Below are 26,717 nucleotides of genomic sequence, written 5' to 3'. Positions count from 1 at the left end.
CCCCACTGTTGCATCCTGGTGTGTACAGATTTCCCTGTACTTGCAGCAACTTATACATATGCCAAACATGCCGGTCCATTGGTAATCCTATCATGGAACAACTAAGAAAACCCACCTAAACTGGCTAGTCAAGTCAGCAATAACTAAGCATGCTATATAGTCAGATCATGATGTGTTCCAAGATGTTCAAGCTCTTAACCATACATTACAGGTCTAGGAAGCAGTGGAATTACGTAGGAATTCTAATCATTTCAACAGGGACACTGTCTACCAATTAAGCAATATGAGGTTGCCAGCCGTTATTTACTGTATGCAGGTAGCTCTCCTCCCTGTCATTCACTACTGCATAATTTATGCATCCCAATTTTTTTGTTCATTGTGGGCAGAAAGAAAAGTTGACTTATTTTAAGCAACCACATTCTCCATTAACCCCTCAGCGTCGCAGCTGTTTAAAGAGCTTCCTACCCCACGGCCGGATGAGATTTCAACTACGCGCGACTGAAATACATTGATTCACTTAAAGTGTTATTACTAGTATAAGAGTAGCCCGATATTCACGAAATTTGGAATTCCTTATGGTAGAACTATGTACATGAAGATAATTACATAATTACATTTCTTTAGTAATTTAGTTCCGTGTGATAGAGTTCGAAGCACTCTTCGAGACAGAGACCCAAGGCACACTCCTGGCAGCAGTACACCGATGTCTTCTTTTCACCATGTTTTGAACACGCGATACGTCTCTGAGGTTTGGATTTCTCACTCTTGGGTGCTAATTTTCTGATAAAACGTATTTCCTGCAACCTTGGAACTGTATTATCTGATGCGCGCCGGCCTTGAATATTTCGTTTCCCGCCCGAGAAGCGCATTTTGTACTACGTAAACAAACCTTCCATCAGCTGAAACTGATAAGATAACTGCTGAATGTTTGTCCCTGTGACTTGTCTAAATATTAATGGAGAATCTAGGAATCATAATTCACTGTTGAAAACTTCCCTTTGACCTGTATGAGTATCTATAGTCTCCTACACGAAATTTCCATGTACTGGTTCCTCCTCATCGTCACTCTCATCATTTACCACTGCATCGGCCACAGCCACATCATCTATTTCATTATCACTGCTGCTAATACTGTCACTACTACTTCCGACTAAACTTTCATTTGAATTATACAATATTTCAAGCAAGTTACTCTCAGCAGGAGCTAGCCATTGAGCGCGGTGCGTCACACAAGCTGATGAAGCTGCAGCGGGACCGAAAGCGGCAGGACGAAACTGAATGAGGGGAATAACACTTATGACGAATCAAACCAACTCGATACATATTTAAGATTAAAAGGTCGATACATCGTCTTTCAAACGAGATATATACCATGCACAACTGGTTCTCGTGTCGTATGACAGAAAGCAGCACTAACTGATGCCTACACAGAGCACTCGTGGAGAGTTACGAAAAGACTACAAGCTGAGAAATAAAGACAAATATAATAAATAAACCGCACTCTTAATACAAAATTAGAGCAAAGAACATCACATGAAAAGACAAACTTATCAGATCATCATTTCTTTATTTTATTCTGAGGGAAAGAATGAAGCAAACGGACTATTAAAAAAGCAGGGATTGGTGCTCAGACATAATTGACAAATACTTATCCTTGCAAAAGCAACCACACTAACGATTTTCAATTCTTATTTAGAACACTGATAAACCCGAAAATGTCTTCTTGGAAACAAAACAATTTGCATATCCATAACACCAAAACTCTTCGCGCTATAGCCGTAAATGCGAAACCATGTATGGGTCTATACCACGTATAGAGGTCGGTGGCTACGGAAGAAAAGGGGGTCTATACCACGTATAGAGGTCGGCGGCTACGGAAGAAGGGGGTCTATACCACGTACAGAGGTCAGCGCTGAGGGGTTAAACACAGCTCCAGTCATGTTCCAAAATGAAAATAACACTCTAAGAAATACCATTGGCCACTGCACTAGTTCAGTGTGTGAATCCACACAGACCTGACTAGAAACGCTATTCCAGTCCGGTAGAGATTTTGTGTTTTTTGGGAACACGTGTTCCGTGATCTAAACAAACTTTAACATGAAAATACCGGACAGTTTAAGGTTTCCAGCGAGAAAGTCGATAGTGCTGCTACCTGCGTGGCTTGGTATGACCTACGCTTCAACAACGTATTGCCACCTGTATTATTCTTGGCACACTGGCGTGTTGTTTATAATGGATCAGTGTTTGTCACTAAATTATCTTACATCAATCAATCAAGCAATCAATCCTGATCTGCATTTAGGGCATTGGCCCAGGTAGCAGATTCCCTATCTGTTGTTTTGGTAGCCTTTTCTTAATGCAGTTATACTCCAAGTAAAGTGTTATGCACTGAACAAATTACCCAGCAAGATGACATGGGAACTGATAAGCAATGCAAGTATTAAGAGAGTCATGACCTTCCATCTGCTTTTGAGATGCAGCTTTATATTAAGAAATCAATTACATACTCATCTCAAATGTTACTGAGAAGTAAATCCAATAAGATTAACAAGTATGGAATCCTAATATACTTAAACTAGAAGGTATGCATTGTTAAACAGTAAACCCACCACAAATTTCAAAAATTAAAAATTGTGGGGTCTGTGGCATATTGGTTATCATGGTAGTCTTGAAACTGAAGGCCACGAGTTTCGAATTCAGTCGGCTTTTTTTTTTTTTTTTTTTCAGTAAGAAAATAAATAAATGTCTTTACGTCCTACTTATGCCTCTGCTGGCAAGTTGTAGTTTACAGTGCACTACGTCATCTGGCATGGCCTAGAATAAATTCCTTACTTTCATTGACCTGTCTCAGTCTCCTCCTTGGCTTTGACAATATGAAAGCGAACGAGGTATGAGTAATGCTAGTAATATCACTTCTCACGCAGAAAGTCCCTGTTATGAACGGTATGAAAATATCACTCACAGGGTCGATTGGTGCATGCATTTCAGTAGGCTTGGCAGACTGATATGCAACAGCAACTTCTGGTTCGGCAAGGAAAGCAAAGGGAAACTACAGTAGATGTCCATTATAGCAAATGCAACATATAGCGAGAACTCCGTTGTAGCAACAGACTTTTTCTGTCACTTGACAATTCTTATATTAAACCATGTATTGTCCTTAAGTTACAACAAGGAACCCATCAGTGATGCATCCGTTATTACGAGCGGTTAGGCATGCATTACTATTTCCGTTACCGATATTTATGGACTCCAGCAATTACAATTACTGCAACTGATTATCTTCAGTATAGTTTTCACGCTATGTGCACTAGTAGGCTCTCTCGCCGACATTCGAACACGAAGGCAATATGAGAGTCTATTAGTAATACTCAACTGTTGTTCTGTAAGCATAATTCGAAAATAAAAGAACTTGTTTCCATAAAAATGAGTCAATAACCTAGCCGACAGTAGTACTGAACTTGTTAGAAATAAAGACTGAAGTAAAAAGTCGATTAATTTAATTTCATGTACTGAAATTAAGTACGAATGTGATAACTCAAAATACAGTGTGCTGGGCTGAATGGGTCAGACGGTTGAGGAGCTGGGTCTTCCGATCCCAACTTGGCAGGTTTCATCCTGGCTCAGTCCGGTAGTATTTGAAGGTGCTCAAATACATCAGCCTCGTTTTGATAGATTTACTGGCACATACAAAAACTCCTGCGGGACTATATTCCGGTACCTCGGCATCTCCAAATACGGTCAAAGTAGTTATTCGGATGTAGTCAATAAAATTTTAGAAGGATGATCGATTTCAGAGATTAGTTTATTCAACAAAACATAATTTGGACGTTTCTGCAGGGGTCAAGGAAAGAATGTGTTAAGCGAGAAAACATACTACTCAATCCACGAAGCTGTGCTACCCAAAAGGAATATGTTGTTTTTTTTCTGACATGCATACATTTTATGTTGTACATGTAAGTGTACAGTGAAAGATACAGGCTATCTACTGTTTTTGAAGATGCGAGTATAAAAGGCGTGAAGAACACAAGAAAACAAATAAGAAAACCTTTTCCACTGGGGCACATTACATAACAACGGTGTATTAAAAGGTGTGCAAATCACCGAACAAATATAAAAGTAAATTATCAGAGCATTATTTGCAGATTGCAATATCTGTAAAACAAATCTCAGCTGAAGCCTTGTATTTTGCACCAGTAGGTAACATTGCTTGCTGGTCACACTCTTCGACCTAGAATTATTTGGAGGCTAAACTCGGCCATGTGCGAGAGGATTACTTTGTCATCTAGAGTGATACAACACTTCGATCGACTTAAATCTCGACTCGAAGGTACGAGTTTCAACGTGTGTCACTGTTGAAAAGATGTGGATGCCTGTCCACTTCCTGGATTTTAATTTTGTCTTCATTAGTAATGGATATTATGTCTTTTTCAGTATCCATAACTAAGCTACACAATAATATGACAACGCTACTCATTTTCACACAATTATGTTCCTCATCCGTATATACGCTATCACGCAACAAATATTCGCTAGTCTTCACTATATGACTTAACACAGAATAAATATCTAACTTCTGAATAGGTCTACCAGGTTAAGAGAGAGAAAAAATCCAAGACCCAGTAAGAACACCCTGCAGCTTTGTGAAGGGAGCAGGTATAGCTAGGTGGGAATGAAGGAAACACACGGTAGCAAAAGATCTTAGAGGTTGATGCTAATTAGTAACTAATATTCAGAGGCCCCATGAAGAAAAGTACAACAACTTCTGAATGGAATGTGAAATACATGTACAAACATGCTTTCTAGGTTATTCAGAAATATCAATGAAAACTGGAGAACAGAACTGAACTGAACCTTCCCAAAGGTGTAATTTATGCTGTAAAGTTAAGGAATTCAAAGCCCTTTCCCGTTTCGTGCAACTTTCTCCGACTGGTCTCTTGTAGAGACTGCTCTAATCTGTGTTGGAAATCTGTTCCTTTCACAAGGGATGACAAAGAACATTTTCAGGGCAAGGAAAAATGTGACTGTGCTACGCGATAATGGTGAAAATCTGCAACCCAATAAGCGAGATATTTTTATGTAATTTATTAAGACATGAATCGGGACTTTAAATTTACGATGTACTAAGCAAGAAGTAGTTCTAATGTGGAAATACCTAACGAGGTTTCAATGTACTTTCTCACGTCTGGTTTAATTTTGAAAAGGCTATTCCCAAGCAAACTTAGAGAGAAAAAGTTACCATTACTCCACTGGCGCTTGAAATATATTTCTACAATGCATATGAAGTTGTTAGGTTACATGACGCTGTGTGAATATGAAAACTGAAACGTCTGCCACAGAAGCCATTGGAGTGATACAATTTTTCAGAATGAAATTTAACATACAGTTTATGTCGTCTCTGAATTACAAAAACAACTGACAAGTAAGCCGTAGGATGTAAATCTGTGGAAACGCATATTTTTAACAAACTGACTTCCGTTTCATACCGATTTTAAGGTGTATGGGGTTTCCTCCTACCCAACTCTTTTCTTTTAAATACAGATATGACAATCCGCTATAGCGAGTAAATTTTTTGTCCTCATGAATTCTCGCTCTAACAGACTTCTACTGTACCTCACTCCTCATTTACCAAGTATGCTTCGTCATTGACTCTTAGGCTATCTATGACAGCTGTTGGCAGAGCTGTGGAGGATCAAACCAACCTTCGGGCTGAATACCAAACATACATACGACCTACTAAATACTTTTACGGTTTCAGGAGACGTCGAGGTACCGGAATTTAGCCCTGCAGGAATTCTTTTGCATGCCAGTAAACCTACCTACACGAGGCTGACGTATGGGAGCCAGGATTGAACCTGCCACATTGGAATCAGAAGGCCAGTTCCTCAACCGTCTGAGCCACTCAGCCCAGCGTAACAAAATTATTTCAGTGTATTATTGCCATAGGCTTGAGCACCAGTCCAACTAATTTAATACGTATGTATGATAATTCTTCATGTATAAATTTGTGAAAGAGACTTAGGTTCTGAACACTTCTTCCTTTAACAGAGTATGAATCTCAAGGAACATTGTAGTTCACTCACGTAACCCCAATTATATGTTACATACATACAGATTATGTATTTCTGTCTTCAGAGGTAGAACAGATAATTCTAAGTACAGCAAAAGCAAGATAGCAGGCAAGGTGAATTCTCTTGTACAGTTCGGGAAGATTGGTCGTACTAAAAGAGTTAAAATAATGGACCTAAACACCTGTTTTTAAATTACAGCTCCTCTTTGCAGAAATCTTAATAAATAATGTATGTTGTTAAGTTATCTGCCCCCTCCAGCGCTTTAGCTGAATGGTTAGTGCTTCATGGCCCTTCTCTTTTTGATACCTTCATTATTTGAAGTGTCGGCCCTCTTTCATTTTCCTGCCGATTAGAGTCGTAGAGTTGTACTTCCTCGTAAGACAATCATCACCAAGGCATGGTCAGCATACTGGCCTTCGGTTCGGAGGGCCGTGGAACGATTTCCAGCTGAATCATTAAGATTTTAAACCTGTCTGTTAATTCCTGTAGATCGGGGGTTACGGGTTTGTTTTCATATTCATACTCATTTTCAAATAGATATAACACGTCACACGACAAACAACCACAGAAACATGCTAGAGTGAATATATCCCTCCACATAGGGTTGATGTTAGGAAAGGCATCCAGCCACAAAACTAGGCTAAGTCAATACAAAGTGCTACCGCAGGTAACCGGCAAAAGGCCAGAAAGAACAGAGAGAGTAGTTGTTAAAGATTCATTGCAGAGGCTGGGTGGATCCTCAAAAAATATGGTTCCACCCTAAGGATACTGGAAGCTCTTGGCAGCAAGTGAAAAGGATATTCTCCAGCTGAGTGAACATAAATTCTCTTTCGGTTTAGTTCCTTTTTACTTGAATGGCCACATTTATCAATTTGCTCTCTTATCTCATTCTTCTTGGCAAATATTGTGTTTAAAGTTGAAGACGCTAACGCAAGATGTTTAGCAGTTGTTACTTGTAATTTACTCCTTTTCCTAACGGATTCGATTCACCTTATTGTATTATTTTCAATCGTTCAAGATTTCTTACTTTTTTCACGGGACGTGACCTGTCATAAATAACAATACACAGGAACTAAAATGAGAAAAACAACATAATTACGAATGATAGATAAAATTGTAATCGCCACAAACAACCAAGACACAGCACAGGACTACTCAGAATGAAATAAAATAGCACGACAGCTTGGCGCCTCGTGGAGAAGCCTTGCCGCCTGGAGGTTGTAGGCATGGTTATAGTGTGTGGCTGTGCATAAATAATTGTGCACTGCAGTCCAGCCTACACAAACATTGCTCCAGCCGAGAAACTTGCCCAAGCCTAGAAACTCCTTACCGCTCAGAGCTTCTACGTTCTCGCCTAACATGTTGCCGCTATTCCATACCGCTTTAAATTCAAAAGAAAATTTGCGTATATTTTTCACATAATCAATGCGGCAAAATTGTGGCCAAGGACTAGTACTTTTATAACGATCGATGCAAAGAAACTATAATTTGAGGAACGATAGATGCAGGGAATTTTAAACAGTTTATACGGAACACTGCCATTGGTTGTGGCATCATACACAATGATTAACCCAGTTCAAGGGAGATAAGGTCACCTTCCCTATCCTTCACTTGACATTCTTGTCTGGCACATCCACATTGGGGGGGGAGGGGGGTATCCTCCATATCAGTAGGCCAGTGTGAAGGAGAGCTAAGTTCAGGCAGGGACCCTGTCTCACACGGTATAACGTGGAACCCATGCCCAGGGTTGTGGGTGAAGACCTTAACAGCATCTTAGGCAGAGAAGGAGACCTTTGGAATGGCGAAGATGGTGGATGAGGTAAACCATCCTCTCTGGGGAAAATTAAAAGAGGAAACCACTGCCTTGTGGAAAAGAGGGATCTTCAAAGGCTAAGGGAGTAAACCCCAAAAGAAAATCCTCAGATGTGTTAGGCTTAGCAGGTCAGCAGATGACTAAATTTGTACTTGCTTCCAACTAGAATACAAGCCTCGGATGGTACTTTAAAAATAGAAATGGAATTGACAAGTCTAACTACAGTTGTACAGTATGATGGTAATTCTGATGATCGTGCAAGTGTTAGATCAGAGAACAAAACCTGATTCAGAACAATAAATATTTTAACAATGAATCGAAAGGAAAATGAATTTATTGATCTAATAGAGACGAAAACTCGACATCCTGGGATTACTGTTAATAAACTTAACCATGATAGGTTAATATTGTGTTTGGTCCGTATTGACTGGTCTGAATGTGTAATATAACTATTTATAATAGTTTATTTAAATCCGCCTTGATCAAGACACTCATTAAATGAAAGAAACATTATTAATAAAACCATACATGTTTCGGGAAATCTCAACCATTCCCTTCATCAGTGGTTAGATCAAAGAATAACACAATATGACACAAATTTTCAGAAAAGCTACTCAAACAGATACTATTATCAGAAATGACTCCAATCATCCAGGTCAACATAAAAAGGCAACATTTTACAGTTTAATTAATAGAGCTATGAACATACCTATGTCTAAGAAGAACCATAATAGAGAGATAAATATAATCCATCAAATCGCTCGTAGCAACGGATATTCCAACAGATTTATTAATAGAATGATAAAGTGAAAAATGAACCTAAAACAACTTTAATTAAAGAGCGAAAAGAGAAAAAGAAATTCGTAGTTCTAACTTTTCGAATTAAGCACTCTTATCAACTGGCTAAAATTTTCAGGAAAAAGAACATCAATGTTACATACAAAACGGATAATAATACTAATAAGATAATTTTCAATTCAGATAAAATAGAGAATAAATGTATATTTAATAAATCAGGAATTTACAAATTAACATGCCAAATATGTAAACAACGATACATATGACAGTCCGGAAGAAGTTTGGCTATAAGGTACAAAGAACACGTTAATGCGGTCAAACATAAAAGATATTCGGCAATGGGAGAACATATGGTTGAAATGAATCATAAATTTACAGACATTTCCAATGACATGAAATTATTACATTCAACCAAAAAGGGAAAACTGATGAATGATTTTGAAAATTCAGAAATTTACCTTACACAAAAATGTAATTCTGAATCAAGTTTAAATGAGTAAAGTACAGAAGATAACCCACTGTTTAGGCTAGCATATAATCATTTAAGGAACAAAAAGAAGAAAAGAAGAAAAACTTGAAGATCCTAAATTTGTGTAGTGTTCTCATTCAGTTCAACCAAAATTGTATGTATTGATCATTTTTATAATATTTCACAAGTTCTCTTTACTCTTTGATATGATGTATTGGGACACAATACTCCTTCAAATTGTAAAACAAAAGATTGTGTCATATTGTGTTATTCTTTGATCTAACCACTGATGAAGGAAATGGTTGAGATTTCCTGAAACATGTATGGTTTAATTAATAATGTTTCTTTCATTTAATGAGTGTATTGATCAAGGCGGATTTAAATAAACTATTATAAATAGTTATATTACACATCTTGGGATTAAATTATGTAAAATGAAAAGGGAAAGGAATGAAGAAACTAAGAAAGGGGTACACCTTGTACTGGATGGATAAGAGTAAAGAGGGAAAAAAAATGGAGTGGGATTTGTAGTGAATCAGAATGTTGAACCAATAGGTAAGTTGAGTATGTAAATGAAAGAATTCTAATAATGCACATACATATAAACAAAGAACTATTGAAAATAGAACAGGTGTATGCTCCATAGACAGGATGTAGTGTGGAAGAAAAAAATTTCCTCAATGAACTGGAAAAACAATTGTTGGAGATGGGAATATGATAATGGGAGATCAGAATGCTCATGTAGGAACTGATAGAATGGGAAATGAGAATGTTCTGGGCCCACATGGATATGGCAATAGGAATGAAAATGGAGGGAAACTGTTGGACTTTTGTATCAGAAATATCCTGATAATAAGGAACACATGGTGTATGAAGAGGAATAGCCATAAGATCAGGCCATATAGTTGGGATGGACAGTATAGAACACTCATCGATTTTATAACAACAGACCGAGAATGGGGAAGATACGTCATGAATACGAAGATATCCCCAGTGAAAGTATGGAAGGTGATTATAGATTAATTGTGGAATTAAAACAAAAATTGTACTGAAGAAACCAAAGATCAGGATTTGGGAATTGGAGGAGGATAAAAGAATGGCATTCCAAGATTGGATAAGAAGGAAGTTGCTTATCACGGAAATACAAAGTGGAGAGGAGTGGGACAATTTTAAGACAGACATTTGTCGAAGCAGCAATTGAGGAATACAAGAAAACAAAAGCAAAGGTTATGAGTAAGGAGACACAGTGGGAGAGACAAAGAAAAGGAAATAAAACAAAGGAACAAGGCAAAGAACGAAATGTATAAGGAAAAGCAACAAAACGTATCAAAAGAATGAGAATAAGATAGAAAGGTTACATCTGGAATACAAAAGACTGAAACTACAAGTAAAGAGGAGTATCAAAGAAGAAAAGCAGAAATGTTGGGGAGAGTTTACCAACAAAATTGAGCAAGATAGTCAAGGAAATCAGAAACTATTATACAGAGTAATAAAATTGAAGAGAGTCCTCAGAAGGTGATGGCAAAGTATTTCGAAAAACTTTATAGTGAGGATGACTGCTCAGAGGAAGGAGATATGAAAATGGAAATAGATGGAAAAAAAGAAGAGAACCCAATAACATGGTTGTAACTTGAAAGGGCAGTGAAAGTAATGACCAAAGTTAAAGGAAGTGGAAAAGACTAATTCAATGCTGATATGATTAAGGCAGCAGGAAGCATTGGACTACAGTGGCTATACTGAGCCCTCAATGCCATATGAAAGGATGAAAGGGTACCTGAAGATTGGCAAAAAGGAAGCATTGTACCATTGTTCAAAAAGGGAAATAGGAGGAAACGTGAAAATTATAGAGGTATAACCCTATTATCACTGCGCTGTGAGGAACGTTTCCTTATTTTATCTGTGTTCTTCTTTGTGATCGTGCTTGCAAGTTGTGTTTTAATTGTGTTCATATTTGTATGTGTTATACTGTATAATGGTTATTTGGATTGCCCTTTACTTCCTTAAATAGTCTGGTCCTCAACCTCTTATAGCCTCTTGGCCCCACATTCTGGTAAAAAACACCCCACCTCTTTTGGTGCGCCAATCAGAGGCAGGACACCTTGCGCGTGCCCTTCCCCACTCCGGGTATGGCAGCGCTCGCTTGACCTTGTCATTCTGGCTTATTAGCTCGTTCGCTTTCACACTTGCGGGCTGGTCCTGCCGCAGCCTCGAACGAAGCACTCGTCAGACGTGGAGGTAAGGCATAGATTTTCCCCTTGTGTAACTCGATAGGAGGAATTTGAGGAAACGGATTGCAATCTTTAAGCCATGTATATATTGAGTAGGGGTAAAGCCCCAGTTAATAAGTTTTAAAAGGGTTCTTGGCCCGTGTATGCTTCCCTCTTAAATATGGCACAGATGTTAGATTTATATTATGGTCTTACGACCTGTGTTTTGCTTAACTATGTTGTCTCTAGAACATGGACAGATCACCTTTAATTATTCATCATCATCATCCTCCTAAACCATCTCCAGTTTCCCAGGTGTGGTATATGAATCTCCTCCATCTCATCCTGTCCTTGTACCATTCTTCCTCCACCAACTTGTCCCAATCATGACCTCTCAGCAGTACATCGCTCTTTCCTTCGTGGCCTTCCCACGGGTCGTCTTCCTTCTACCTTTCTGTCAAATTCCTTCCTTGCAGTTCTGTTTACTGGCATCCTCTTCATGTGACCAAACCACTTCAGTCTTGATATCTGAATCTTACTGAGGAGAGAATCGTCTATTCCTACTTCTCTAATTTTCTCATTCCTAATCTTGTCTTTCCTGGTTTTCTGGATCATAGTGCGTAGGAATTTCATTTCAGCTGCCTGAAGTTGGTAATTATCTCTATTGGTCAGTGTTGTGGTTTCGAGACTGTATGTAAGAATTTGTGTATAATACGACCTGTACAATGTCATTTTTGTTTTCAGCAGGTGTCTTACCTGGTGGTAAAATTGTGTTGCCTTATTGATTCGACTGTTCACCTCATGTTTTGCTAGGTTGTCATTTGATATAACGCTACCCAGTTGGGATTCCAGCTTTGTATTCTCTCTCCCAATTCCTCTTCTGAGTCACTCCAGATTGCAACATCATCTGCAAATGTGAAGGCTTTGATATCTCCATGTTCTTTCCTTTTAATAGATTTCATTACTACATCCATTACAATAATAAATAGAAGTGGTGACAACGAGCTGCCCTGCTGCACTTCTCTCTTTGTTTCAAACCAGTCCGACAAACCACATCCTACTTGAATACAGCTTCTGTTCCCACTATACAACATTTTCACTTTGTCTATGAGGCTGTCTTGCACTTGAAGTTCTTTCATGCATTGCGAAATTCTTTCCCTTGGTACACTATCGTATGCTTTCTCAATGTCCAAAAATATTAGAAATAAAGGCTTGTTCTTCTCCCAGTATTTTTCCATTAGCATCCTAATTGCAAATATAAGGTCTGTAGTTGACCTTCCTGGTCTGAAAACATACTGCTCTTCTTGCAAAATTGGTTCAACAATATCTCTGATTCTGGTCTTATTTTTTCCAATATTTTCAGGACATGAGACAGTAGTGTGATACCACGGTAATTAGTACATTTTCGTCGGCTTCCTTTCTTGAACAGAGGTACAATTATGTCCATCTTCCAGTCCTCAGAAATAGTATTTTCCTCCCATATCTTGTTGAGCAGTCTGTAGAGCCATTGGATTCCTGGAATTCCCGCTGCTTTCAGCATATCTGCACTTAGTTCATCTATGCCCACTGTCTTTCCTTTCTTCATCCTCTTGAGCGCATTTTCAACCTCAAGCCATGTAATTGGGGCTCCAGTTGTGGTTCCTCGACTTAGCTCTCCTCTATCCGTTATGTTTTCTGTATCTCCATTCTGCAGCTTTTCGAAATAGATCTTGAGTTCTTGTTTAATTTCTCCCTCTTCTTGTGCCAGAGTTCCATCACGTTCTATTGCATTTATGGTCTCTTGATCCCTTCGCTTGTTTTTCACTACTCTGTATAGCAATTTCATATTTCCTCTACTGCCCTCTTCCAGTTTGTCTGCAAACTCATTCCATTTCTTCTCTTTTTCTTGCCTTATAATGTTCTTTACAGCAAGTTTCTTGTTCCTGTATACTCCTTGAAGTCTTTGTATTTCACCTTTAATTGTTGTTTGTAAATTTTATCTTGCGCAAAGTCTTACCTTTTAGAAGTTTAAAGGATCTGTGTAAATGTATAGTTACCAAGTATGTGAAAGTACCAGAATGTTTTGGTAAATTGCGCGAATATTACGATATTTATATTTCTAGTTGTGATCAATTTTTCTTTGGAGGCATATGCATTTGCGCCGCATTGCTAAGTTTAAGATTATTCTGGCATGACCCAGAACTATCTGGTATTATCCCAGAAATCTGGGATACGAAGAGACCCTACAGTTTGGTGTTTTTGAGAAACGCAATGTCTTATACTTTTAGGGCTAGGACCCATTACTAGTGAATAGCATGTTAACTAGTAAATTGTGCTAGGCACATGTGCTTATAGTATTTCAGTAAATTGTTTATTTGAAATGGGACATCTCTGTGCTGTTTGAAAAATTGTGTATCAAAGTAATGCAATGGGTTGCCTTCATGTAATAAACTGCGATCTGGCAAACTTAATGTGCCTTTACGCCCCATTCTCTCGGCCAACCGCTTCTTCCCATAAAAAGCTAGCGAATAATGGAGAAAGTCATACACAAAAGACTGAGGGATATAACAGATACACAGAGGAAGAACAATAAGGCTATAGACCGAATAGATCAACAACAGACTTGATATTTACAGTGCAAACGATATTGGACAAACATCTGGAAAGGAACAAGGAAATCATCATTGCATTTTTGAATTTGGAAAAAGCTTATGATACAGTTAAGAGAAAACCTGTTTAGGAATGCCTACTGAAAAGGAATGTACCAAAATTATTAATTAATAAGATAAAAATGTGGTGACAGACATATTATACAAAAAATCTCAAACAAGGAAGTGCACCGTCGCCATTATTGTTTATTACATTGATGGATGAAATCATAAAACGTGTAAAACAGAGTGAGTATCGGGTAGTGATGAAGTGAATGCTTTGGTATTTGCACATGAGGTGGTGATTTGAGGAAGGGAGAAACTGAAGTACTAAAGTGACTGCACATTTGGAATGAAAATCTGAAGGAGTTGAGAATGGTAATTAGTAAAAAGGAAACTGTAGTCATGCAATATGGGAAAGAGAAAAAGAGAAGCCAAGTGAACATAGACTTAGAACAGTTAGAGAATGTAGAACACTTTTGAAAGTATCAATTTAAAATTTGATGAATAGGAAAATTTGATTTAACTGAAATAACATTAATTATCATGAAATCAACCCTGAAATTAATAAGAGACTAAGTAAAGGTACAACATTTTATCAAGTCAGAGCTTTTATGGGATGACAAAGTACCCAAGAGAACGAAATTAACATTACATAAACAGTATTTAATACCAGTTGTAACATACGGACTAGAAGCACTGGTAATTAATCAGAGACAAGATGGTAAGATCCAAGCAGCAGAAATGTAATTTTTAAGAACATTGATTAAAAAGACAAGAGATAGAATTTAAAATATTGAAATCAGAGAAGAGCTAAATACAGTAAAACCTCCTTCATTCAAAGTCGTTGGGACTCAAAATCGGACTTCGAATTACGTGATTTCGAATTAACCGCCAATTCGCAATTCAGAAGTACCAACCCTTGCCGCGTTACGAAATATTCTAAGGCCCGTTACTGCATGCAGTTAACCTTGATTCACAGTTTATACCTTTCAAATGCCATGAAAAAAGAACTATTTCCAAAATGTATCCAAAAAGGTGCATTTACAGTATTCAAATAATGCACTTTCATATCTCACTGGCAAATATCACCTCACGCATCGAAAGAAAGAAAAAAAAAGCACGATTCAAAGACGAGGAGAAATCTAAGTGCTTTCTTCATTGGAGTACTATACTGTATGCATTTTAGATGCCTTGTATTTACACAGAAAGTACCCGATGCCCTTAAAATCAAACTTTCCTATGACTCTAACCTTGTACAATTTCCCGCCATGGCACTTTTCTTGTACTGTATCTCATGTTTCCGGGAACAAGAGCTTCTTCGAATTACGTGGGATTTTGAATTAACCGATTTCGAATTATCGAGGTTCTACTGTATAGAACCATTAGTACAGAACATACAGAAACCAAGACCAAGATGGTTTGAACATGTAAAAAGAATGGGAAAAGAACAGGTAACAAGAAGGGAATTGGAAAGAGAGGTTAAAGGAAAGAGACCAGTTGGAGGACCGAGAAGAAGGTGGATGGATCCGACTTGGAAGGACATTCTGGATTAGATGTGGCAGAAGTAATGGATCAGGAAAAGTGGAAGGACAGAAAAGAGTGGAGGAGGCTTGTTGACTATACCTGGGCAACTGGAGTGGGACATTGATGATCATATGACATATGGAACATTCTGGGGACTAAATAAATTATATGGAACATTTTCGGGACTAAATAAATTGAACGATGGATACAGGAAAACCACAGTTCCGGGAACAATGCATCGAGGTTCTACTGTATTTGTGTATCTAGCGAACCATAAAATGAGACTGTAGGGTAAAAGCAGAAAATGTTGAATTCCTGGATCAAATCATAAGAGCACAGGCCACTCCAAAGCTGATATTTAGAAATTTCATGATCTGTATTGAAGTGGGATTACAATAATTGAAATTATTAGGGGTCCTCTTATTCAATACAAAGACATTTATTAATGTGAATTGATCACAGGAGGTACTAGTTTTGGCACTTGTGCCATCATCAGCCGAGTCAAATCAGGCAAACACAAACAACTTTAAAACACACTGTAACACCTGCATAGATGAATATTAAATAAAATATGGTACGTGATATTGCACTTTAGGATAAAATCTTTTTAAAAATGATGACTCCGTTCTTTTATACACATGGTGGTCTGCCCAGCTTGTATTACCGTATTTCACGGCATAATCGTCGCACTTTTTATACCAAAATTTTCGAAAAAAAATTGTAGGGTGCGACCATTATACGATGAATATTTAGTACCAGTATTTGTATTACTCAAAAAATCTAAACTGTATTTGATACAAATTTAAGATGCACGTAATACTCGCGTTTATACATCAAAATAATTAAAATAGTCTAAAACAAAATTCATAATTTTTCGCAACAATTCGGCGAACGTTTTTCCAACCTGAAAATAAAAATGAACGTATTAAGTTAATTTGTCATTAATTTGAGTATTAAAGTTAAAATATTACACTTGCAAAAAATTATCGCTTTGTTGTGAAATGCGGACTTACCGGTACGCAATTTATTCCAAATCTTCGGTGTCGCTATCGCAGGTTTCGCTATTGATGCGCCGTCCTCGCCTCTGTTAATACTAGTATCAGATTCTTCGTCTCCCTGCCACACTGCGTCATCTTCGGAACCGTCTAGTGCATTCGAAATCCCAGTCCTTTTGAAGCTCTTGGAGACTAGTTCAGGTGGTATAAGATCCCAACTCTTCTTCACCCACGAGCATAACAAGTCCAAGGGTGGACGCCTGATATTTCCGGCGGGCGTCAATTGCTGATCGCCGCTCATCATCCACTCGTAAAATCGACGTAAGTGGTCTTTAAAGGATTTATTAACACATACGTCTAGTGGCTGCAAAGCAGAGGTTAGGCCACCAGGAATGACTATCTGTCGTGCCTTATTTGTAGTGAGAATTCGCATCACTTCGTTCACGAGGTGACCTCGGAAACTATCTAAAACAAGCAGAGCTGGTTGTTTTAGTAGTGCACCAGGTCTTCTATTCCACACAGTTTTAACCCAGTCCAGCATGAGTTTTACGTCCATCCAACCCTTTGGTTGCACTCGTACATGAATTCCACGGGGAAACTGTATATTCTTAGGCATCGCCTCTTGAAAATGATGTAAGGCGGCAACTTTCTCCCGTCAGCTGTAATGGCTAGCATTGCCGTGCATCGCTATTTCTCACTACCGCTGGCTTTTATTAATACACTCCGTGATCCTTTTAGCTCAATAGTGCTGTTGCGAGGCGTATCAAAAAAGATTGGAGTCTGATCGGTATGAGAAAGCAAGTACGAAGTTTCCTTGCGCAAACGTATGACAAATCGGTGAAAATTTACAATCTTGTCCGTGTAATCAGCAGGCAACTTTTGGCTTAGTGTTGTTCTCCTTCGCACTGACAGTTTGTGTCGTCGCATGAACCCCTTAATCCACCCACGAGTCGCCTTAAACTGAGTTACCGGTATGTTGTGTTTGCACGCTACCTCCTGTCCCTTAATTTGTAACATTTCATATGATACACTGCAGCCATTGTTACGTATTTCACTGACGTACCTAAACACTTCTTCGTCAATTATAGGAAACTTCCCTGTTTTAGGACCTCTAAACGCGCGTCTAGAAGGGTTTGTGCTTTTTAGCTTGTTTTTTACTTTCCGCCAGTCACGCACCAACTTTTCACTCACAGAAAATTTTCTTTCTGCAGCTCTGTTCCCGTGCTGTTCAGCGAAGGCAATTACGCTTAGCTTGAAGCCCGCAGAATAGTTTCTATATTTATCCATAATCGCTTATAAATGCTTCACACGTTAATGTTTTGCGATATAAATGACTTTCCGTAATTGTTCACTATTAAAACAAATTATTTCTGCAAACACCCAAAACACAAATTAAAAACTTAAATTCTCACACACACATGTCTACAGTAATCACGTATATCTGAAACAAATAAATGCATCTGTGATCTGTCCATTCCAGAGCAGCCAATACTGTTAGGCAGCAAGGAAGCATGCAACAATTGTATCCGTTTAGCTCGTTGGTTGCGACACACTACTGCGCTTGCGCAAAGCTCGCAAACCGGAGCTCTAGCTAGCGCGGTGTAGATCTACTGTATAGCTGATTGTATTCCGAGACGTCAGTAACATACATTCATTTTTTTCAATTTCTTTTAAACATACGGTAATTAGGTTAATATTTCTTCCCAGTTATTGATGATTTTACATTACATTACTGACGAGTTTATAAAATAAAACTTTAATAGCATTGGATAATAATTATCTTGACTGCTTGGATAAAAGTTTTCATCCCATGCCCGGACACTTATGACGTAGTAGTAAGATAAGAGTCTAGCGATGACAACTGAGACATCGTAAATAATTCGGCTGAATAATTCCGTGGAAATCTGCGTTATCGTCTTGGATTTCACTTCGTGCGTAATAACACAGGAGCCGGCCCCATGGTGTAGGGGTAGCGTGCTTGCCTCTTACACGGAGGCCTCGGGTTCAATTCACGGCCGGGTCAGGGAATTTTACCTGTATCTGAGGGCTGGTTCGAGGTCCATTCAACCTACCTAGCCGGTATTTCCTGGCGACGTTGCCGATAAGCGATAACTTACAGCCTTACGTATTTCAAATGGGAACTCATAATATGTAGGGGGTGAATAAATAGTACACTGTCTCGCGACAACTTTGTCGAACTGCCGATAGCCTGCCGGTAAGCATAATATGTAGGTGGTGAATAAATAGTACACTGTCTCGCGACCACGTTGTCAAACTGCCGATAGTCTACCGGTAAGCCATGCTTCGTACATATACCGGTATTATTTATTTATACGTTATGCAACATGTCGCAAACGTGACTGTGTTGCCAAATTGCCCATACACGTATTTAAATTGCGCATTCATGTGCAACTTACGTTGCAGTTCCATTTACCTTTTAACCAGATTAGTGAACAAAATTTGGACATGCGACAATTATGTAATTAAAGGTTTAAAGTCCGATTTTTGTATTGAAAATAAAGGATGTGACGATTACGCGGTGGCGACGATTATGCCGTGAAATACGGTATGTCTTTAGTTCTTTAATCATGTTGAAACTACGCTGCAGAGTTTTAATGTCATGTAAAGTTGAGGCTTTGTTTGATCTTTGGTTTGGTTCCAAAAAAATAAATTTGCATGAGATACACTTGGTTAGATCCAAAGAATTAATTCTCACTTCAACTTTACGTGACATTAAAACTCGGCAGCATAGTTTCAACAAGATTAAAGAACTAACGACATATACAAGCTGGACAAACCATCCTGCGTATAAAACAATGGAGTCGTCATTTTTAAAAGGATTGTATACAAAAGTGCAATATCATCACGTACAATATTTTATTTAATATTCATCTATGCAGGTGTTACAGTGTGTTTTAAAGTTGTTTGTGTTTGCCTGATTTGACTCGGCTGATGATGGCACAAGTTAAGTGCCGAAACCAGTACCTCATGTGAACGACATGTGATCAATTCACATTAATAAATGTCTTCGTATTGAATAGGAGGACCTCTAATAATTTCTATTATTACTCTCCGAAGTTGAGAAAAGAATAAGAGTAAACTAACTGAATTGCTGTAGTAAGGTGACAGATGGGCTTCCTACCCATAACCAAAATTTCATTACACATAGTAAAACGTGAACTTGCTGGGCTGGAACAAAAAACATGGAGGGGTTGGGGGGGGAGAGAGAGAGAGAGAGAGAGAGAGAGAGAGAGAGAGAATGTGTGTGCGAGATAAACTTTAAAAAAAAAATTAAAATATCAGTAACAGTCCGCACTAATAATTTCCAAGAGATGAAAGTCTGGCCCAGTTCAACAATGTGTAGACAAGCAAATGAAACTTTGACGTCGACTCGTTTAGCCTTGATAGACAATGTGTCTATGTTCGAATCGGTAAGTATGTATTTCCGCACACTTCCCACCAATGGAAACAAACCTTTTGCTTCCACTGCACTATCATTGATCCAACATTTCCAAATTATGAAACAGAATTTCCTTGAGCAGAAATTGTCCTCAGAGATAAGAGGACTGAAATTCACTTTTAAGAAACTGAGTGACAAGGTCATCAATACAATACCAATTGAAATTCTTGAACACCGTAAAACTGGGCCTAAATTATGTCTCTAAACCTTGTAATCCAGAAACTACAACTGACAACTAAAGGCAACAACTATAATAGTTGTAACTACTTTTTTAATAGCTTTGATGTCGTAACACCAAAGATGCCAAATGGAACCGATATACCCTATAAAGTAGGATTGCTAAGTAAATCACAGAAGGATAATTACAGAGCGGCTAAGGAATACTTGATAAAATATCAAGAAGATATATCCTTAAAAAACAATACACTGCAAGTACAATATTAGGCCCCTGTAATATCAACAAAGCAATCTAAAGAAATTTCTCCTGCAAGAGAGTATGGTATTTAGTGGAACCTCAAAAGATCAAACTGGCTGAAATTTGTGCATTTCCCTAAAATAATGAAATTTCAATTAACAAAAAAGAAAAAATACACAATTATCAAACTTTGATTATTATTACATTATCTAGTTACTTAAACTTGTCCATTTGCATGCAATGTCTTTCTCTTAACGCTCTATGCATGGGGGCCTAATGTACTCGCAATGTTGTTTTTTGTTTGTATATATACATACATAAAGCCGCCTGAAATCATGCAAAGAAAATGGAGGAGGAAGAAATAAAAAGCACTTGCTAGATTTTGTAAAACTTTAGCTAATTTTACTTTCTGAAAAAGCTCTACAGAGAAATCTTTTGAACTTGAGTACAATACAAATAAAAAATGGAATTAGAACATAAATTAAAACAAAATGATTGTGCGAAGAGTGAAATGCCAGTTAGCAAAATACATTACGTACAATAGAGCAGATTGTAAATTACTTTTTCAAAAATTAAGCCTTCGACATGATTGTACTGTGCATGCAAATTATAGCACTGTTCAATGATTCTTACTAAGAGGTACGTCTTACAGTGATAAATCTGTAACTTAAGTCACTTACAATTGCCTATATCAGATTTTCATCAAGAACCCATTAATGAACGTTAAAAATCTGCATATATAAATTTTTCAAATATCTGCATGTGAAAAGTTTTAAAATCTTGTAAGATTTATGTAATAGTTATATACTTATCTCACTCATACAATTATCATTAATACTAAAACAAGGGACAAGTCGAAGTAACCAAATAATTAATAATAACCTTCGCATTGACATAACCCTAATTATGTACATCAGTCAAGAATGTAAAAAGAAAGCAAAGCTTTGTCTATCCCAATATGATATTTGTTTGTTTAAAAAATCATATGCATTATCTAAAAGTTTTACTTTCATAATGAAGCACAATTTAACTAAAAACACATAGGCGCTGACATTCCTCAGAGATCATTAACTTCCTCCTCAAATGGTTTTGCAACTGCATTACAAAATAAATAAACGCACAGGAAGTCTGACAGGTGCTCATGGATCAATATGTTCTGTTCCTAGAAAAAGCTGAGCACAAACCTACAAAAAAACTATTCATCTCAAAGATTACAAAATTTAACGACTTTCCAGTTAGTAACACAAGAAAACTGATTTCCTTCATAATCATAATTGTACTCCAAAAATAAAGACTTTAGTGTGCCAGTGAATTTTAAACAATTTAGTTCAATGATATAACAAAAGGGAAAACAGCAATGTAAAGTTTCTCCTTCCATAAAGTGCTCACCAACAAACACAGTCAATGTAAATCCATCGAGGATCCTAATGCAGTAAAAACTCTTCAAATTCACTGCAGCTAAGCAACAGGAACATACCTCTCTGTTTAAATGATCTTTACTATAATTCCCATGAAAACTTCAGTTTTCAGAGACTAAACTGAAACACACACAATCTAGGCGATATTATACACTGAGAATTCCTGTTGATGGACTTTCCAAATCCATTAACTGCATAACTGTAAATTATCCTGGCAGTTTGAAAGATCATTTACATACAGTGCTTAAGGTTTCTCACAACGATCAACACAACATTCATACTTTTGCTTACAAATATGCAGATCTTGTAATTAAGATTGCACTTGTAGAAATTTACATACATCTGTTAAATGTTCAAACTACACAGTAACTGAAGGGACAATGAAGAGTTACAAGCAGGAACGTATTTTACTTGAAACAGTTTTAAAAGTTACTTTAATCAGTAAAACCATAATGGGTCGCAACCAGATACATGATTTTTTTTGTATGGGGGGGAGGGAGGAAGGTGCAATACCAATATTAACCTTGAAATATTAAGTTTTGCCGAAGATTAAACTGTTCGTACATCTCAGCATAACTCTAAAAAGGGAGGAATATTTAAAACAAAAATTGGTGCACTTCACTGGACATCGACCAGTGAAGTATGGTGTCCTTTAATACCACCCAGCGTGGGTTAAAAAGCAGTTCTCAACTAAAAAATGAAACCAAATTAACAATGCCACCAACATTTCACTGTCACAGTAGTTTATGCTGCCAATATTGTAGTGGTCATAAGCTGCCACCAGTTACCTACCCAAATTTCTTACAGTTGCAAACTCATGTCAACTCTCGTGTGATGATAAAAATCTGCTTTCCCTTTCATTATATCAACATACTCGACTGGCCATAATTCACTCCACAATTAAATTATCAAATATGTTCTTTCAGCTCAACTACTACTACCGACAATATACTGAAGGCATATTAGTGGGAACTTAAAAAATCCGGCAAAAAGAAGTAATGTTATTTACGAGCATTATAATGTCCTTCCAAGAGAAACTGAGCAGCAAGAGTGCCAAAACTTATTTGGCAAATGTGCCTTTCTTTAAACTACTCTTAATAATATCAAATTGAAACTTCAATAGTTTTGCTTTTTGCTAAATACTACAAATTATGATCTTAAAATTTTGTAATTTAGTAAAACTGCATTCAGTCATGCAATATCAAAAGGTGCTTCAGAAATGTACATGATTTTAATAACAAATTGCATAACATTCCCTGACCCAGTAACTATATAAGTCCAGTTCTCAAAACATGTTATACTCTTATAATCAGAAATATATTCATGACTACGGAAAAATATAGCTGTTTATGAAAAAACAGAAGGCTTCAGTCTGCACTCGAATAGCAAGCAAGGGTATCAACTTACAGGAACACAGAAGTTTTTACTTAGTAATGGAACTATTTTTCAGACTTATTCTTACGCAGTAGTTGAGTGATAACCATCACTCTGCTTTCCTATCGAATCTAATGTTTCTTACAATGCTACTACTAGTGGTCACAACTGCTGTATAAACTTGTACTATTATAGTCAGTTGTGAGAAATTTATGAAAGGGCACTTGCAATTTAAAATAGTTACATTTTAACATGGTACAATGTACAACTACATGTAAACTGACCATAGATTCTTAGAACCCAATAACAAATTAAAATATACATTGTATGGTATATTGTACTCTTATATCTAAACGTAATCTTATGTTTATACCTTAAAATATATGTACAATGATTTTGAAGAAACTTTTTGAGCAGCCCACAGTAGAACAAAGTAAAAAAAGTCTTTATACTAGTATTAAATATATAATATATCGCAAACCAGTCTTTTGCAAGTTAAATAATGTTAAAAGTTTTTCACTTTACACACTTCGAAGTAGTTTCATAATCATTTAAAAATAAAAACAAATAATTTACAAAAAATATATTTAACAGCATACCAGTGTATTATGCTTTTAACATTAAATATCACAATTGCATATTAAAATTAATCTAAAGAATTCTAGCAAATACTGAAAGTGCATGGGAAATCGATGGAAAGTTATTTATAAAATAAGGAGATTAATTTAACGGAAATATGTGCAGTAATAAATAACTAGGAATTAAAATAAACATAACTTGCAGTGTGGAGGTGAACTCCGGTCTTAACTTCATTAAGTATAATTACCTAGGTATAGATAGCCCCAATATTAGATAGGTTCATTATAAACTGGACTGTACAAGCGTATCCTTCTCAAGTATATTCCTACTTAATATATCGAAATATTACTATGTTGTACTTGGAAAATTAACTTCCTAAGACAATGCTTACAATACATTTCCTTATTTCAGAGCACCATTGAACTTAATGACTTATCCCTGCTGCACATATCTTTAACATGTGTCTAGGAAAGAACTACACACATGATCTCTTAAATTATGATAGAAAATTACTAATAGTAAACAGTTTCTCGAACACACTTGTAGAATAATGCAGTATACACAAGCACTTACCGAAGCTACACTGTATCCTGTCTTGGACAAAATACTATAGCAAATAGTGACGAAGTAACAGTCCAATAACCAAAAACATGTCAACAAAAACATATACCCCTGCTCACATTCTGTATTTTAAGCCAGACTGTAGCCTCTGTGAGCTATAAATTCCTCATACTAGAATCGGCATGACCTTCGGTCACATTCTTTAACATTAAGGAGAAATATGTATATAATTTCATATATATTCCAATACAATAAAAAGTCCCTCGTTCCCATAATGCGAGTGAGTCAGCGCCCATGGCCCATACAACACAATCTCACCGAGATGACACCACAAATTTCAGCCCAGAGTGTCACGATGAGGGCCACTCTTTAAAGTCAAATGGCTTCCCACCTGGAACGGGTGGATGGCCTGAGTAGCCTCCTGATGATTGAGCCCCACTGTCTCCACCGTAACTTCGGGTGCCTCCATAACTTGTAGAATCCTGCAACACAATCATGATCCAGAGATTATTCATCCAAAAAGAGTGCTTAATAGAAAGAAGAGAAGAACTTAAAAACACAACATTTCCGTTGAAAACCCTTCACTGAACCCATCAACAAACTGGCCTCTATCAAAAGGTGTTTTTTTTTAAAGGTGCCTAGTAAACCTCATTTGTTTCTCTGCTTGGTTACTGAAAATATTAGGTATACCATCTGGTGACTATCCTATTTAAAACATTTGTGAAATTCATTCAAAGTCCCAGTGAACAAGTGATAGAACTGCATTAGAACTTGACTATACACATTCAAAGTAGGAACGACTTGGGCTAGGACAACAGGACAGCAAAAAGATGCACCAGGAGCAGAAAGTGTTATCATATCTTCACAATGCAGCATCACATCCTGATACAATTAAGTTGCAAAATGTGAACATAGTCTTCTTCCCACCAAATGTAACATCAGTCTCTCAACCACTTGACCGAGGAGTGATCAAACTTCATGCTTATGTACAGACAGTTTTTGTGATGAAGCCCATTTCCTAACTGTAATCAAGTAACACTTCAAACACTGATATAGGGGACTGAATATTTTCCAAGCAATTTCGTGGATAACCGATGCATGGAAAAAATTACAGCTTCTGCAGTTTGCAACAGCTTTCTGAAAGCGGGGATTCCTGCTAGTAGTGGACATCCCGAAATAGAATCGGGTATTTCTGACAGCACCAAGAAACACAACAGTTAATTAATGCAGCAGCCTACAACGGAGAAGCAAAAATTTACATGAAAATTGATTCAGATATTCAAACGGAGTGTGAGAATGGAGACAAAACAATTCTCCCGTCAATCCAAGGGAAGGAGAAGAAAAACGAAGATGTTCTTACAACACATTTTCACCATTACAATGATTTCCTTTGAAACAGTCTTGTCGAGTAAAGCACAGAAAAATAATCCAGTTTCAGACACATTCAAAATATTGCCCGGATAATACCCATCACGATTGAAGGTAATTTTTATTGTCAGTTTTCAACAATCTCCATATTAACAATGGATGATTCTCCACAAATAGCAGCAAGAAGTAAGTAAATACTGTACATATACATCAACATTCTAGATCATTATGCCTTTCAGCATTCGGTCTGCAAGCTTTTGAATTTACTAAACATTGCAACCAATTCTGTGGCCTGAGTTACTTTTATACCCCTTATCTTTAACACATGGGAGACCGAGCCCGGGTGTGTATTGTGGTGGGGTGACAGCGCAGACTGACCGCGCCCGACGCTAACTCGGGCCCGCGTATTTCTTATATTGTCAACACAGCCAGGACGAGAATAAAGCGGAAACTATACATACCACATTTAAGATCTTGTATAACAGTTATACCGTGCGTTCATGTCCTCTGTCGTCGTTGACTCGTAATTATAGCAGCTTATTTTTGCTCAAGTTCACATACTCCATGCTTCCAGCCTTGCTTTCACTGCTCAAGGCGCGCACTTTCAGAGTTTCGTATACATCGTGCGAAGTGTTTAGACTGTTTTGTTTCCGCTATCTTGATTGGATCATTGAATGAAAGTGGAATTTTAGAGATTTAAGAAATGACTTATGACAGTATTCAGAAGAAGAAGAGGTGGATGACCCTGATTTCGAACTTCATGTTAATGATGAAGGTAGGTATTTATAACCTATTCTATCATATTCCACCCAAGCGTGATTTTGAACTCTGTAGTTTATTTAGCTAATGTTTCATGATCTTCATATGACTGGAGATTCATTTAGAATGAAGTGACACAAGCGATGATAATGTAAAGGCAGGGACTGATTCACATTCGCCGGGTACTTTTGGTGATTTGGATGCACTTGCAAAGCCTGTGTAGATAAACGAAAAACGTAAAATGGGGAAGTAACGAGAAAAGAGACATGCTGGTGGTAT

The 26,717-nt window shown here is 37.3% G+C and overlaps 1 protein-coding gene across 2 annotated transcripts in view; it reads right to left on the bottom strand.

Annotated features, from left to right (window-relative positions):
* LOC136858652 (heterogeneous nuclear ribonucleoprotein 27C) overlaps positions 1–26,717 on the bottom strand; it is a 251,789-nt gene that overhangs the window by 35,593 nt on the left and 189,479 nt on the right. For both annotated transcript variants that reach the window (XM_067138366.2, XM_067138367.2), the window contains one exon: positions 24,703–24,793. In XM_067138366.2, the coding sequence (XP_066994467.1) occupies positions 24,703–24,793 (91 nt within the window). The remainder of the gene's footprint in view (positions 1–24,702; positions 24,794–26,717) is intronic.

Source organism: Anabrus simplex, chromosome 1 (assembly GCF_040414725.1).
Source record: "Anabrus simplex isolate iqAnaSimp1 chromosome 1, ASM4041472v1, whole genome shotgun sequence".
Lineage (NCBI taxonomy): Eukaryota > Metazoa > Arthropoda > Insecta > Orthoptera > Tettigoniidae > Anabrus > Anabrus simplex.
This window is presented reverse-complemented; position numbering and strand designations above follow the sequence as displayed.